We start from the raw sequence: 14437 nt of genomic DNA, 5'->3' as shown, positions 1-14437 counted from the left end.
TATTTAATATAATAATTAACGTAAAAATATTATCTTCAATCGTTTGACGATTAAATGAATTCTTTAAATTATAAATGATTAAATATAAAAATTCACTTTCAATGATAATTTGAATAAGCTTTTCTTTAAAATGTTTTAAATATTTCGAAAGTTGATATAAAAAATAAAAAAAATAGAATTCGTTAAAAAATGAATTTTGATGTTCAATTTGACGTTGAAATTCAATAAAAAGATTTTCTTCATTTTCGATAAATTGTTGAATCGTTAAATGAAGAAAATCTTTTGATCTGATAAGAAAACGAAGTAAAAGAATGAATGATTCCTTAGAAATAAGATTTTGTTGAGAATTTTGTTTTGTTAAAAGTTTTTTGAATTATTTTACTTGTTATTTTATTAATATCTTCTAGAATATTATTTACATGAAAGTTAAGTTTAATTGGATTATACATAAAAATATTATATAAAAATTCACAAATACAAATTAATACAAAATTATTATTCGATTTAAGTGAATATTTTAAAAATAGTAAAAAGTAAATTATCTTTTAATAAAAGATTTCGAAGAATTTCGTAATCTTGTTGTTGTTGATTAAAAATATTTATAAATAATAAAAAAATTATTTTCATTTGAAAATGAAATTTTAATAAGTTTTAAATATTCATCTTCTTTCATTTGATATAAATATTTAATTTCTTCAAGAAGAAAGATTAATATATATAAAAGTGGTGGAAATATTTGAATATATTCGAATGATTCGAAAACTGTTTTAATAACAATGTTCACTTTGATACTTGATGGAAATAAAATTAAAAGAATTAAAAGTGTTGAATTGATTAATATAATATCATTCGATGTAAGAAATTGACTGATTTTCGTTTTAAGTTGTAAAAATGTTGGATTTGTTCGTAAAAAGTTTAAAAATGTTGGCGTGTTTTTAATTAATCCAATAAATGATAAAAATGTCCATTTAGAAACTTCAGGAAAAGTAAATATTTCTTTGATGATTTCATAATAATATTTCATTGATATCGTAGATTTAAATAAAAAATCTGATTCAAGTGATAACATTGAGATTAATTTTAAATATGGAAGATATCGTCGTGGTTCTTCTTTGATGTTTTTCGAATCTAAAGATGAACTTTGAAAAAAAATTTCAAAAAGTATATCAAATGAAATATTCCTTGAAATAATACGTGATAATTGTGGATTGTTTGTTGATATTTCTGTAAAATATTGAACAATTAAAAAAATATGTTTTGGAAGTTTTTCTTTCGAAATAGATGGAATATGAATTTGACTTAATGAATAAAATAAATGTTGAATTAATATAGGAAATGAAGAATCATTCGTTATTATATTTATATATTTTGAATCAACTTTTACTGTTGAAAGATATTGTTCAATAATATTATTAAATTTCATTAAATTTCGTTCATTTTCTTTAAGTGTTTGACATAAATATCTTAGATCTGTGCTCATATTTTTTTTTTTTTTTAAATTTGAAAAATAAAAAAAAAATAAATAAACGGCATTTTCACTTCAAAATTTTATTTGAGAAAAGTTAAAATTATTTATTAAATCATAATCATTTTTATCTACATTTATACATATATATATATGTTTCTATTCTTCAATAAATTCTGATGCAACTGTCGAAAATTGATCTTCAACATTCTGACACCAACGTGAAAAGTTATCTAAAGCATCACTTAATATTTCAACTATATTCTCTCCTTCATGTGATTGAATACGAATACGCATACGATTTTGTGCTGGATGTGGAACAGAATAAGCACAAAATTCAACTCGTGGGTCTGGAAGAATTGTTTGACGAATTGCATTCCCCATCGTATGTCGTTCACCTTCGAAAACAAATGTGCCACTATTCGCTGAATTATCATCAAGTGAAATTGAACATGAAACAGGTTCTTCCATAAAAAGAATCTAAAAAGTGACTGAAGGTCATATGCACTTTTATGAGGACGTTAATGATATTTTTTTGATTTTTATGACGATTATTTTATTATCAAAAAATATGATATTGTGATATATTTAATCGTATTTTATCAACACAATTTTTGTCATTTGCCAAATGATTTTTCCTCTCATCGCTTTAAGTTCGATTAAAATACCAACGAAACCTATTGTTATTACAACACCAACAAAACCAATTGACATTCCAATTAAGCCAGTTTTACTACGAAACGAAGAAGAAGAGTCAGAACTTCTCAGTGAAAACAAGTTAAATATTAAAAAGGTCATCAAAAAAGCCAAGAAAGTTCTTGACGCAATTGATCAAGTTGTTAATGGAGACGAAGAAGAAGTTGAACTCGATGATCCAGAAGTTGAAGTTTATTATGTTGTTGAAGAAGCACCAGAATATGGAGCCAACAAGTTCAGTTTTAAGAAGATATTCAAGAAGTTTGGCAAAGTTATCAAAGTTGTCGTAAAAGTTGTGAAAATCGGATCAAAGATCATCACCGCGTTGAACAGCGAAAGCGCCAACAGTTACCTCGGCCACAAGAGGCAGCAAGTGTGCGTACGCGATTCCATCAGCCGCATCTGCAAAATTACGGCGACTTCAGACGTTTTAAGTAAATAATGTTCAAACTTTTTCGATTTAACATTTGCGTGAAGACAAGCTGAAATGTTTACTTAACATATGTTATACATTGTAACGAATCCAAATTTCATTCGCTGCTTTCAGAAGACGTTTTGTCTTTTTTAGATGTTGATGTTGACTTAGAACTTGATGATGTTTCGATTTTTCATTTGAACAATCATTTAAATTCATTAAAGATGATCCTATGTCTTTATCATTTTCTTTTTCTTTTGGCTTGATGAATAAAATATTTTTTCAATTTTTTCATTTTTTCCGTTTTAATTTTGTTGGTCACTTTTCATGGGGCGTCGGTTAAAAAATTACGAAAAATGGGGAAACCCCAGCCATTCAGAACAATCATGAAGAGAAAGGGTAATGTTCTTGAAAATGCACGAACATTAGAATCTAGTATTAAAGAATTTGGTGAGTTAAATGCAAATAGAATTAATTTCTCAAAAGATAAGGAATACAAACAAAAGCTCAAGAAAGAATTAAAAGCGACAACAATGTACTATATGTTATTCCTAATGCTATGTTTTTTCATGCTTGCACTTTTTTTCAGAAAAGAATTCTTCAAGCATTGTGCAATCACACTTTGCAAAAATTGAATTTTTGATTCTTGTATGTAAGTTTTTGAAGTATTTTATTTGCTTATTTTAAAGGTGAACAAACGTTTTTTTTTTTTTTTAATAATTAAATAATAAAATAGAAATTACCAAACATTTTATTGTTTTATCCAAAGCCAAGAGTGGACTCTTTTTTTTAAGATAAAATCGGAAGTAGAAATTTGATATCACATCATCCCAAAACAAACATTAATTGAACTTTATGATTTATACTGAAAAATTTCTTCACCTCAAAGTTCAGTCTACAAGCCTTATGATTCTTGGCTGTTTTCCTGGCAGCCAGAAAAAAGTTAACATAAAATTCAATGGTTTACTTGAAATAACAAAATGAAAACAGTTGCACCCAAATTTTCTGAGATTCATAAAAAAATAAATTGGTCAAGAAATATGGCCAACCTCATTACTACAATGAAAGCAGTTTCTCTCCCTTTTTCAGATCCCATTTTTTTCAACATTTTATCTTCAAATAATGATGATGATCAACAATCAACTTCATTCGTAGCTGTTACAGCAGGAGGCACTGTATACTCACTTAACTATATTACAACACAGATCGAATTTTCACTTGATTTAAACATTGATCCAATCAAATCAATCACAAAAATAACTCCTTCCAAAATTGCTATCATTACAGAAGACAAAAAGTCATACACAACAGTTACTAAACTTTCCAGTAGCTTTGTTTCTGAAAAAGTTATTTATGACGATCCAAATTTCTTTCTTGTTTTCACTCAAGAAAAATCAAAAGTCTTATCATCTAGCTATCTTGTATTTTCAAACATATCTAGTAGCATAACATTTGTTAAACAAGATGGTTCACAAAACATATTTTCAATTCCATACAAAGTTGATTCTCCAGATCAATGTTTTATACTTCCAAACTCATTAGTTCCGACTCTTGTTCTTATTCAACCAATGTTGATTTTTATAACTCTTACTGAAGATTCAAAAAAATATGAAATTTCAAATATTTCAGATATTTCCAAGGGGATTTGTATTAATGAAAAACAAATTTGTGTTATCCAAGGATCTCATATAAATCTAATTTCTTTTCATCAAGATTTCACCATTTCTTCCATCCAAAACTTAGAAGACATTCCATGTGAAAAAACGGTTAATTTAAACGTTCTATCGAAAAGTGCTTTTATTGTTTCCTTTGATTCTGTTTTAAATCATTATACAATCACTGATGAAACTTTCCAAAAAACGACGGCTGTTATTCAAAATGATATAAAAATAGAATCTTTAGTTCCATTGATCGACTTTCCATATGGTCAAATTCCTCAAATTTATTTAGGTATATGCCAAAATGGAGCTATTTACTTAATAAGGATACAGCAAGCATCATCACAAGGATTAGAAACATATCCTTTGCCTGGTTTTCAGAAGGCAAAAATTAAATATTGCGTATGCATATTTGATTCATTTTTAATAATTCATGAAAATGGTGAAGCAACATTATACGAATCATTTCCAGAATGGTATACTATACCGTACTATTATTGTTGGTTTGATAATATTTCTAAGGAATAAATTTTATATTTATCAATTTTTGTGTTTAAAGGAACAGGAGAACTCGAATTAAATAAAAACAAATATGTGTTATTTTTATTAAAAATCGTATATAATAGTTTATTAAGCCTTATAAGATGATCAAAGAATGATAGTGTTGGCTCTGTGACTTCTTCTGTTGATTGCCGACTGTTTTAGAAACCATTTGTCTATGTTACTTTAATTCATATATTTAATGCATTTTAATTTTCTTAACTTCTTCGACTTATTATCAATGTCGTGTTTGCTTTCTGATTTGTCTCAATCATTACATAATGATTTAAATTTAATTTTAATTGATTTTGGGTATACATTATTACATTATCTTTATTAAAAACAAACAATTAATATACTTAGTGATTTTCACAAACAAATATCCCAATATTATCTATATTAGATAACGTATCATAAATGATATGTTCATATTATGATAATATTTTTTTAAATAGCGAAACATATATTTCTTCAAATTCTAATAGGCAATTCGAATAACAAAAATATCTCACTAATGAGATTTACTTTTAAAAGTATGGATGGATCCATCGTTTGTGAAAGAGATTTCATTCATATTCTTGAATATTTTCATTATAAAATGCTTCTTCATAAAAATAAAGTGGTTCATATGTATATACGTTCGATACTGTTGAATTTTTCGTAACAAATAATTTTTGATAAAATTATAACCAAGAAAAGTAAAAAAGAAAAATGGATCAAAACCAATTTTAATTTGCTTTCTCACTGAGTATTCCCATCAAAATAGGAGCAAGTTCGAGCATGCGCTTGATGATAGCTTCATCTTCCAAGAACTTTCCGTCCATTGTAGCTGCTGTTACGCTAACGGCCGCACTTCTGATGTTTCCTTCGGTTGAGCGTAAACTGGTCCAAAGCAAAGGATAAACATCCATTTCTAGTGAATTAATGGGGCCTGCATCTTCTTGGACACGAGAAAGGAGATTCTTGTTCTTGAAATCGAAACATCCAACACCACCACTTTCAAGTGTTGGAGCTGAAACTCCATGACAGAAAGATGGGCATGATAAGGCTCTTCCTTCTTTGCTCTTGATGTTAGCTTCCTTTAATTTAGCATTAATATCGGAAATAAGTTCAGCATTGGCTGGAACTGGATTCTTGAATATGTGGAATGGTAAGTCGCTCTCGCTGAAGTTTTCATAATCAATTTCAGCAGCAACAGCATCTTTGATAACAATGACTTCACCAAGTTCAGCATCAATATTTGTAGCTTCGCCAAGTTCAATGAATTCAAGTGGTCCTTTGGTGATTCTTCTAAGTTCACGAAGCAAGAAATCAATCATTGCGAAACCAATTCCGAAAGCAACTACTGAGATTCTTTTTCCTTTGAAAAGACCAGTGTAAGTAAGGTATCCACGGTTAGATTCTCTTCTAAATACAGGCTCTGTTTTATCAAAGAGTTTAGAGATTTCTTCTGCAAGTTGATAGCTACTAACAATAAGAATATGGTTAGCAACTTCACCTTCCTTGCAACCAAAGTGGTAGGTACGACCTTCATCATCAAGTGGGATGGTATTTCCACCCGTGCAACTTCCAACGTGGTCAAGGGTAGTCATCTAAACGATTGACAATTTTCATCGTTCTCATTTCAATAGTTTACTCAGATAACCATCAAAAATGAAGTCAAATAAACCGTTTAAGAGATTTTCACTACAAAAACACTTTTTACTCATCTTCTATATCACCAAGAAGATGACGTTCGTCAGAGGAAACGTATTGAATATCGAGCGATTGGTAATTTGAGTTTGAAATATATTGAATCACATAAACAAAAATTATAATGACAAGACATATAATATATGCAATAAAGTATCCCTCTATAGTACTGTGCGGCCTTTGGCAACGATCTTTGAACCAATCATTTTTGTAATCTTCAACTTCATATTCAGCCTTGCCATCTGTAAGTTTGTTCCAGTAGTTATTGAATTCGTTTGCTTCCTTCTCTGGCAAACCAGGAATAGCTGCCCAAAATTCAGCAAACGCATTACTACACTTTTCATCTGTCGACCTGAGAATTGTTATTAATGTTGATAAAAGACCAAAAACCAAGAAAGTCATTGCTAAAAGACTACAGCCATAAATCTCGTAATAATGTGGATTTTTCTTTTTCCTGAATTCCAAAATAACAATAAAAATTATAGCAATTATTGGATAAATCAAGTTTTGTGGGAGGATTGATTGTATTTTACTTGTGTTTCCCTCTACATAGCCAAACCATGGACTAATTCGAGAATGCCAAATTCCTGAATATACAATACACCCAATTGGACCAACAAGACCTAATATAATTCCGACCGTAAGTATAACTACAAACCCTTTTGTTTTGCGAAGGTGATCTAGTTTTGCTTTCATTCCCTTTTGTGCGCTTGAAAAATTACGGTTATGTTTCGATAAAAGTGGCATATGACATTTTGTTGCGGTGAAGTGTCAGTGTAATAAACGGTCGTTTGGTGGGAAGCAACTTCTTTGTGCAAAAAAAGATGCCATAATACATTTTGCATTTCCCAAGCGCATCAAAAAGTACTTTATGTTTTAATTTTTTGTGTAATTTATTGAAATTTGTTGAATATTTACCAATTTTAAAATTGCACAACTATAGAAATAACTTTGTGGAATATTCAAAATATCATTATCAAATAATGATGTAACAATAGATCTAATAATCAATGTAGTTTCCAGTGGAACAAAACTTATATGAAAATCATTGGCTTTAAATCGAGTATAAGATTTTTCAATGATAACACAATGAAGAAATCCACATGTTTAAAATGTATGACTCATGATTTCATGAAAACTTAAGTGCACATATAAGTCTAAAAATTAAATGAGTGAAATTAGCGTTAATATCGTCCTGACCAAATAAATGCACAAAAAGTAGTTTCCTATCAAACAACTTTTTGAATACTGTATGGCCATAATCATTTATGTCGAGGTAGAAGTATGTTCTTCCAGTGATGATTTGCCGACGGGCGGACTGAAATAATGTAGAGAGTCGGCTGTCTGAGCTGTTTGCATTAAAACTAACACACAGAGTTAAAATATTTCTTTCCAATTTTACCAATTTAATAAACCTTTTTGTTAATAAACTTCATTCTTATATCATCATTCGTTTTAGCTTGTGGATTATGAATTAGGTGAATCTATTGTACAACAATCTTTTTTGTAATCAAATATTTGCCCCTCAAACTTGAAGTTTTTCCCAACGCCAAATGATATCAAATAGTCTCAATCCAAATTTTATTTTGAACAGATATCTTTTTTAAAATTTTGTAATCAACATATCTTTCGAAGCAATAATCTGAAAAAAATAAGGTTTAAGCCAATTACTCTTTTTAATAGGAGGTAGAAGATATCAAAAATTAACTCACATTTCCATAATTTAATAAATCCAATCTTAAGATTCACGAAAAAGAAATTACACCAAATCAACAACAAAGAACTCATTAAAGAGGTTAAACAGAAGGAACTTTTTGTATTTAGATAAAAAGAGGTTTATTTAAGTTTTAAATAATTCTTGACAATAATAACTAAATGTTTGCGTATCAGCGAGTGTGCTATAGAATTCTTCATCACTCTCATCGACATCGATCATATAAAGTTCTTTAAAGAACCCAATTACTGGGCTATCTTCATTTGTGGTATCTCTGACTCTGCACTTCTCAAGTCGTCTCTTATTTACGAATTGACTTGTATAGTCTTGGAACTTCTCGAGGATACATTCACAGTCCATAGGTGTAAACGAATACTTCAATTTAATTTGCCTCTTAAGTTCGACTGCCATTAAATTGTTAATTCTTTCTTGCCAAAATTCATTTGCTTTGGGATCACTTTCTTTTGGTGGTGTTGCTTTCATGTCATGGATTTTGTTTTTAAGTCCTTCTTTTAATTCACGTGGATTAGGTAGACGTGGGATATCTAATGGATATTCGATTTTGTTCTCATCAAGTTTGACAACGGTTATGTCAGCCGATAGCTGCTTGAATGCGTTTATAAGTTTCTTTGTGCGTAATGCGCCGAAGATGAACGGTACTGGGGAATCTAGATAGTCAAGAAATGAGTCATCGTCGGGCATTAAGGGTTGAAATGGACATTTGTATGTCATAGGTAAAATTAATGGTAATGCTGCTAAGGCACAAAATGTAAGCTTATTAAGATCTTCGGAGATAATGAGGATCTTCTGTTCAAGTAAAATGGCTCGATAAAATCGTATAACGTTCTCTTCACTGAGACATGAAAATAATACATCAAAACAATGTCGGGCTATTTCAATAATAGTCTCATTTTGCTTAGAAACATAAAGCTGGTGATCACCATAGATAGTGTAGAGACCTGGGTTTTTGGCATCAACATGAATTCGGAAATAAAAACTAAGAGCTTTCGAGAAATCACTATGAAGATCAACAGGCATAACAGAGGCGAAAAGAGGATTTTCGTCATTGAGTTTAAGTTGAGGATCAAATTGGGAATATCTACTTCGTGTTAGTTCTTCGCATTGACGAAATTCATCAATAAGGACATTCTCTGGAATAAGGATACTGGACTTGCAGTTCTCAGTAAGAGTTCCGAGAAAAAGTCCAATGAAAAATTCATGGAAATTAAAATGAGTTGCAAGCATTGGCATAGTCGTAACAGAGCAGAAACAAAAAACAGCTGTCTCTTCAACACCATTAAGATGTTTAGCAACATCAGGTGGAAGTTTAACATGGGAACATATACCAAATACTAAAGTACCACCATCATTTAGACCAAATACAAACTGATGGACAATGTTACCTTTGCTAGGGACTTTTGGTATTCCAGTTGGGAAACATAGATGAGAAATACCAGAAAAATCTGAGGGAGTATAAGAGAACTTATGGGAAGGATAAGCAAACAAAAGAGAGGATTCTTCGGATTCTGGCTCACGAGGACCAAGTATGAAGAAATATTGTACAAGATGTGCATGTTGATCAACAAAAGTTGGATCGTAAACGTGACCAACAGCTTTACGTAGTGAAAGAGACTTCGCAATGTTATCAAGGTTGACGTTTGCCTTCTGTTTTGGCTTTGCAAATTTTCTTCTCATTCTTGTCAAGATACCACTCATCCCTTAATAAAGTTCAAACGGCAACAGCCAGAAAAGTAGCGGCCAAAATATTCAAAAATTGACAGAAAAATAATCGTTTTTGATCTTGGGCACTTTTATGTTGGTTAACCAATTAATTAATTTCTCATCTTTCCCTTAAAATAACTTAAATCAAGTCAAATTTTTCACAATATTACTTTGGAGAGAGATAGGAGGTAGTTGTGTTAGGAGAATTTTAATGTAAAATAATGAAGAAAGGTGGAAAAGTTCATTTTACTATCTAAATTGAAAAGATAGTTTCAATTTTGAATTAGGAAAACGGTTTGTGGTTCTTACACTGAATTGTTATTAGTCAGATTGTTTTTTTGTATGACGATAGAAAAGTAGATAAAAATTCCAAGAAAATTAAAATGTGTGAATGCATGACTTGTCGTGCAAATACTGCAAAAAAATTTCTAAATTATCATATAGAATTTATTGACAATGTAAAGTCATGAAATATTAACAACATACTTAAAAAATTCTAAAAAATCAAATCGATTTTTTAGTGCAATTTCATAATTTCAAAATAAGAATATATAATATTAATACATCATAGCATGTAATGCTGTATAATTCATATTTTGATTTCATTTCTTGATTTAATTTTTTTTTTGAACAAATTATAATTTGAAAATAATTCAATCTATCCCTTTCTAAATAAATCGTTTTAATGAAGCCATTTGATGAATTCTTAACAACATAGTCTTAAGAGGATAGAAAATTGCTTGTGTTTGTTTAACTGATGAAGCTTCAAAAAATAAACGGCTTATGACAAAAGTGACAAGTCAGCCAAATGACACAACAAGAAACAACTAAACTAAATCAAGAACAAAGAGATGTTGCCGAAAAATTAATGCTTCTTCCAAGAGCGGCACGTGATCAATACCAAAGTGCTGCAGAAGAGAATAAGAGATTAGATCAAATAGTTCAGGCGCAAAACGTAATCATTGACGATTTATCAATTTCTGTTTCAGACTTTGATGAAACTCAAAAGTCTATTTCACAGTTAGATAATGAAATATCTGACATTAACAAAAAACTTCAATTTAATCAAGAAATTCTCCTTGAGTTACTTTCAAATGAGAAGCCTCAAACCAAAGACCTCCCAGAAAAAATTTTGAAAAGCGTTCTATTAAATGTTATCAAAACATTTTCAAGCATTTCAAAAGATGCTGTTGATAATGATGAAATCTCAGTTTCTCTTTTAACACTAATGGAGGTTGAGGAGCAAATCAGCAAAATTATTGACAATCTAAGTCAGAGAGGGCTTTATCCTGAAACGAATGAAACCAATGAAAAACGAATGAAAGAGTCGCACGACCACATTATAAAACTTACTCAATTCCTTCAAGAACTTAAAGACACTCAATAAAATATGATGAACCTTATTTTTATTCATGATTAAATTTTTGTATGTACGCAATACAATCAGCCGATATTCACTATGTTTGTTCCTATTTGCAATCACAGTTCTTTAATTTCTCACAACAGTCGAGTTAATATGCAATAATACTTACCCTCACCACCCACCAGAAAGCTGGTTTCACTCAAAAAGGGAATATTTAAGAAATAATTGAGATATGAATTTAATTAATGATCAATATTTTCCAATAGAACTCAATGCAAGGAGAATTTCTTGGAAAACTTTTTAGTAAAACTTCTGTTGAATGTGATCGGCATGTGTTCCAAGGCCTCGTTGAAAAAGTCATGTAATGTAGAGTAATATTTGGGTCGAAATGGTTGTTTTTTTCTGAAATAAACCGTCCAATCACCAACACATAAATTTGATGACAGATTCCATATCCTTCAAATTATCTCGTCCTATTTTAGTAAATATATTTCTGATACTCCTTTACTTTGGGAGCGTTATATGGTCAATTGTCATTGGAATATATTGGATATGTAGTAATCCTTCTTATTCTCTTTATTTTGGAGAAGAATTTATGTCGGATTATGTAGGCTTTGCTGTTTTTCCAATCATGTTAATATCTTTCGCTCCAATAGAACTTTTCTTCGCAATTTTGGCATTAATCATTTATAAGTGCTGCCCTAACAAAATAGCTTTCAAAGTATTTGTATGGTTGGCAGCTGTCTTCAGTTTGGCTCCAATAATTACTCATGCTGCTGCTATCCCTCAAACCTCCCCTCAAAAATGTTATCACATTTATAATCACACATTTGAGTATAAGAAGCCAGATGTAGCTGATGGATGCTTTGGAGCCAATGTACTGAATACAAGCATTCTTCCATTTTATATCCTGACACATTTACTAGTGTTAATACAAATAATTATGAAAGATTATGGATTTTCTAACCAAGCTGATGTTTCATCTCAACCAATTGCAAATGAAAAGGATCAATACTATGCAGAAAAGCCATCATTCCAATTACCACCTCAACAACCAGCACCAGCTTACTCGCAATTTTACTAAATATCCATCATCATAGTACTATTTTGTAGCAATTATCCGCCTTCTTTTAAAAATGTGAAAAATGGTTTTTTTTTTTAAAAAGATATAACTTCGTAACAAAATCGTTTTCTGACTTTGAAATTCAAACATTAATTTGTGTCTGTAAAGAACAAAGTTTTAAAACTTTTGTCCAAAACACTTCGAGCTAAAGAATGAGTTTGCTTACATTTTTTTATTATTGAGGGGTGCCCCATAAGTTTGCCCTAAGAAAGGGTAAATAAATTGCAAATGGAAGCACAAAAACCAATTTTAATTTTACAACATTTACTTGATAATAATCTTTTAAAGCCAACAAATGATGATGAAGTTCTTCCAATGTTTTCAAAAGATGTTGCTTCAACAGTTGCTATTTCTATTGTCTCATCTTTTTCAACAAAAGACGATTTTCCAAAATTAGTCACGCAGTTTTCAAAAGATTGGGTGGTTCAAGTTATAGCATATTCTTTATCATTGCCAACAATGTATAATAGTTCTTTAATTAATTCAATGTTAATTTTTCGACAATGGTTAATAGATCCCAATTTCCTTGAAGACAAAATTTCATGGAACAAGTACGCTAGACGAATATTCATTTACTTATCTTTAATTTTTGATTTTTCACATGATGTCGCATTTATTCAAGAAAGGACATCACTTATCAACAACCTGCTAGATGATTATGATATGATCCAAAAAAACTTACAAGAGAAATTTGAAGATGATACATGGAATGTATTAATTCGAATATTAATTGGAGCAGCCGATTTCCTCGAGACCAAACTCAAGCCAGATGTACCTCATCGTAAATCACTGTGTTGCAAATGTTTTTCCCTTCTCTTTACTGTAATCAATAACAGTCGTTTAATTTCAGAACCAATTTGGTCCACCTTTATTAACTTCACCAAGAAATGGAGCATCTATAGTGATTTTCTCGAATCATGGAAGTCCAAACTTTCGGAAATTTATTCAACTCTCCTTGTGTCACTTTTTGATGACAAAACCCCCAAAACCGATCTCAATTTGATTGGTTTTCAACTTAATCAATTTATTCATTGTATTAATTCCAGTGTTATTCAGAATGATGAAACCTTGTTTTCACATATCTCAACATTAATTGAGAAGTTATATCAAATTAGTCATGATTTTGCATCACAAAGTAATGATCTTTATAAGCCTAAATTTCCAGCTTCGATATTCTTTGAACTCTTTGGCCAATGGTGTTTTGAATTTCGACGTCCTCTTTTACATGGACATTCCAAAATCGTTAAAACGTTAATGTTAATTAGTGATTATTGGAACATTAATAATGAATGGATTAATATTATTATATCATTAATTATGCGATTAACGACTGAAGACAATTTAATTATTGAAGTTAAACAAAGTATTATTGAAAATGCGCATCATTTAATGAATCGTTATATATCTAATGAATTAACGGAAGCATTTTTGAAGTTTATTAAAGATTTTAATTTAAGTTTAAAGACATTACAAACATTTAATAATTCATGTACTCTTTTATTAAATAACATATCCGAAAACCAAAAAATAGATGTTAGTATAATATCAATGTTTTTTGATAAGTTTAATGACTTATTTTCGAAACTTGATTTAATGTTCATAACGTTAAAACAAGATTTTTCATATTTTACGAATTTAACAAATGAAATAATTAATCAAATAAATCAACACTCAATTGATCAATCATTAAATATTGATTTATTAACTTCATTATGTTTATTACTTTCTTCTTCTCCTTATTTTATAGAGTTAAATAACATTGATAATTATATCGAAAATTTATTAAAATGTGTACGGAATTGTAATAACATTAAATTTACGAATTCGTTTTTGATTTTAATTATTTCACTTTGTAAATGGAATTATATTACATTTAAACATAAATTTGTTTCTGATTTATTTGATTATTTAGTTGAATTAAAAGAAAATAATATGAATAATATCGAAGATTATGTTGCACATTTAATACAATACCCTTTAAATAGAACATTCCAAAAAGTTGAAACAAAGAATTCTTTGATTACTTTTATGATTGGCGAAGATTCATTA

At 29.6% G+C, this 14437-nt stretch overlaps 7 protein-coding genes across 7 annotated transcripts; 3 read left to right on the top strand and 4 right to left on the bottom strand.

Annotated features, from left to right (window-relative positions):
* Positions 1–1624: 1624 nt before the first annotated feature.
* GO595_000643 (dna-directed rna polymerase i and iii 14 kda polypeptide) lies at positions 1625–1936 on the bottom strand (the record flags this gene model as incomplete). Its single annotated transcript, XM_067919785.1, has 1 exon — positions 1625–1936. One exon carries the CDS (start codon positions 1934–1936, stop codon positions 1625–1627), a length of 312 nt encoding a protein of 103 aa, XP_067779112.1.
* A 157-nt stretch (positions 1937–2093) lies between these two features.
* On the top strand, positions 2094–2603 carry GO595_000642 (uncharacterized protein; the record flags this gene model as incomplete). The annotated part of the gene is made up of 1 exon (XM_067919774.1): positions 2094–2603. One exon carries the CDS (start codon positions 2094–2096, stop codon positions 2601–2603), a length of 510 nt encoding a protein of 169 aa, XP_067779111.1.
* A 2899-nt stretch (positions 2604–5502) lies between these two features.
* GO595_000641 (purine and uridine phosphorylase) lies at positions 5503–6366 on the bottom strand (the record flags this gene model as incomplete). Its single annotated transcript, XM_067919763.1, has 1 exon — positions 5503–6366. One exon carries the CDS (start codon positions 6364–6366, stop codon positions 5503–5505), a length of 864 nt encoding a protein of 287 aa, XP_067779110.1.
* A 109-nt stretch (positions 6367–6475) lies between these two features.
* On the bottom strand, positions 6476–6868 carry GO595_000640 (uncharacterized protein; the record flags this gene model as incomplete). The annotated part of the gene is made up of 1 exon (XM_067919752.1): positions 6476–6868. One exon carries the CDS (start codon positions 6866–6868, stop codon positions 6476–6478), a length of 393 nt encoding a protein of 130 aa, XP_067779109.1.
* A 1438-nt stretch (positions 6869–8306) lies between these two features.
* Positions 8307–9896, bottom strand: GO595_000639 (uDENN domain containing protein; the record flags this gene model as incomplete). The annotated part of the gene is made up of 1 exon (XM_067919741.1): positions 8307–9896. One exon carries the CDS (start codon positions 9894–9896, stop codon positions 8307–8309), a length of 1590 nt encoding a protein of 529 aa, XP_067779108.1.
* An 814-nt stretch (positions 9897–10710) lies between these two features.
* On the top strand, positions 10711–11289 carry GO595_000638 (uncharacterized protein; the record flags this gene model as incomplete). Its single annotated transcript, XM_067919729.1, has 1 exon — positions 10711–11289. One exon carries the CDS (start codon positions 10711–10713, stop codon positions 11287–11289), a length of 579 nt encoding a protein of 192 aa, XP_067779107.1.
* A 607-nt stretch (positions 11290–11896) lies between these two features.
* Positions 11897–12349, top strand: GO595_000637 (uncharacterized protein; the record flags this gene model as incomplete). The annotated part of the gene is made up of 1 exon (XM_067919718.1): positions 11897–12349. One exon carries the CDS (start codon positions 11897–11899, stop codon positions 12347–12349), a length of 453 nt encoding a protein of 150 aa, XP_067779106.1.
* Between the last annotated feature and the right edge of the window lie 2088 nt (positions 12350–14437).

The sequence above is a fragment of the Histomonas meleagridis genome (genome assembly GCF_020186115.1).
Source record: "Histomonas meleagridis strain 2922-C6/04-10x chromosome Unknown contig_11, whole genome shotgun sequence".
Taxonomy (NCBI): Eukaryota; Parabasalia; order Tritrichomonadida; family Dientamoebidae; genus Histomonas; species Histomonas meleagridis.
Note: the sequence above shows the minus strand (reverse complement) of the source record. Positions and strands in the feature narration are given on the sequence as shown.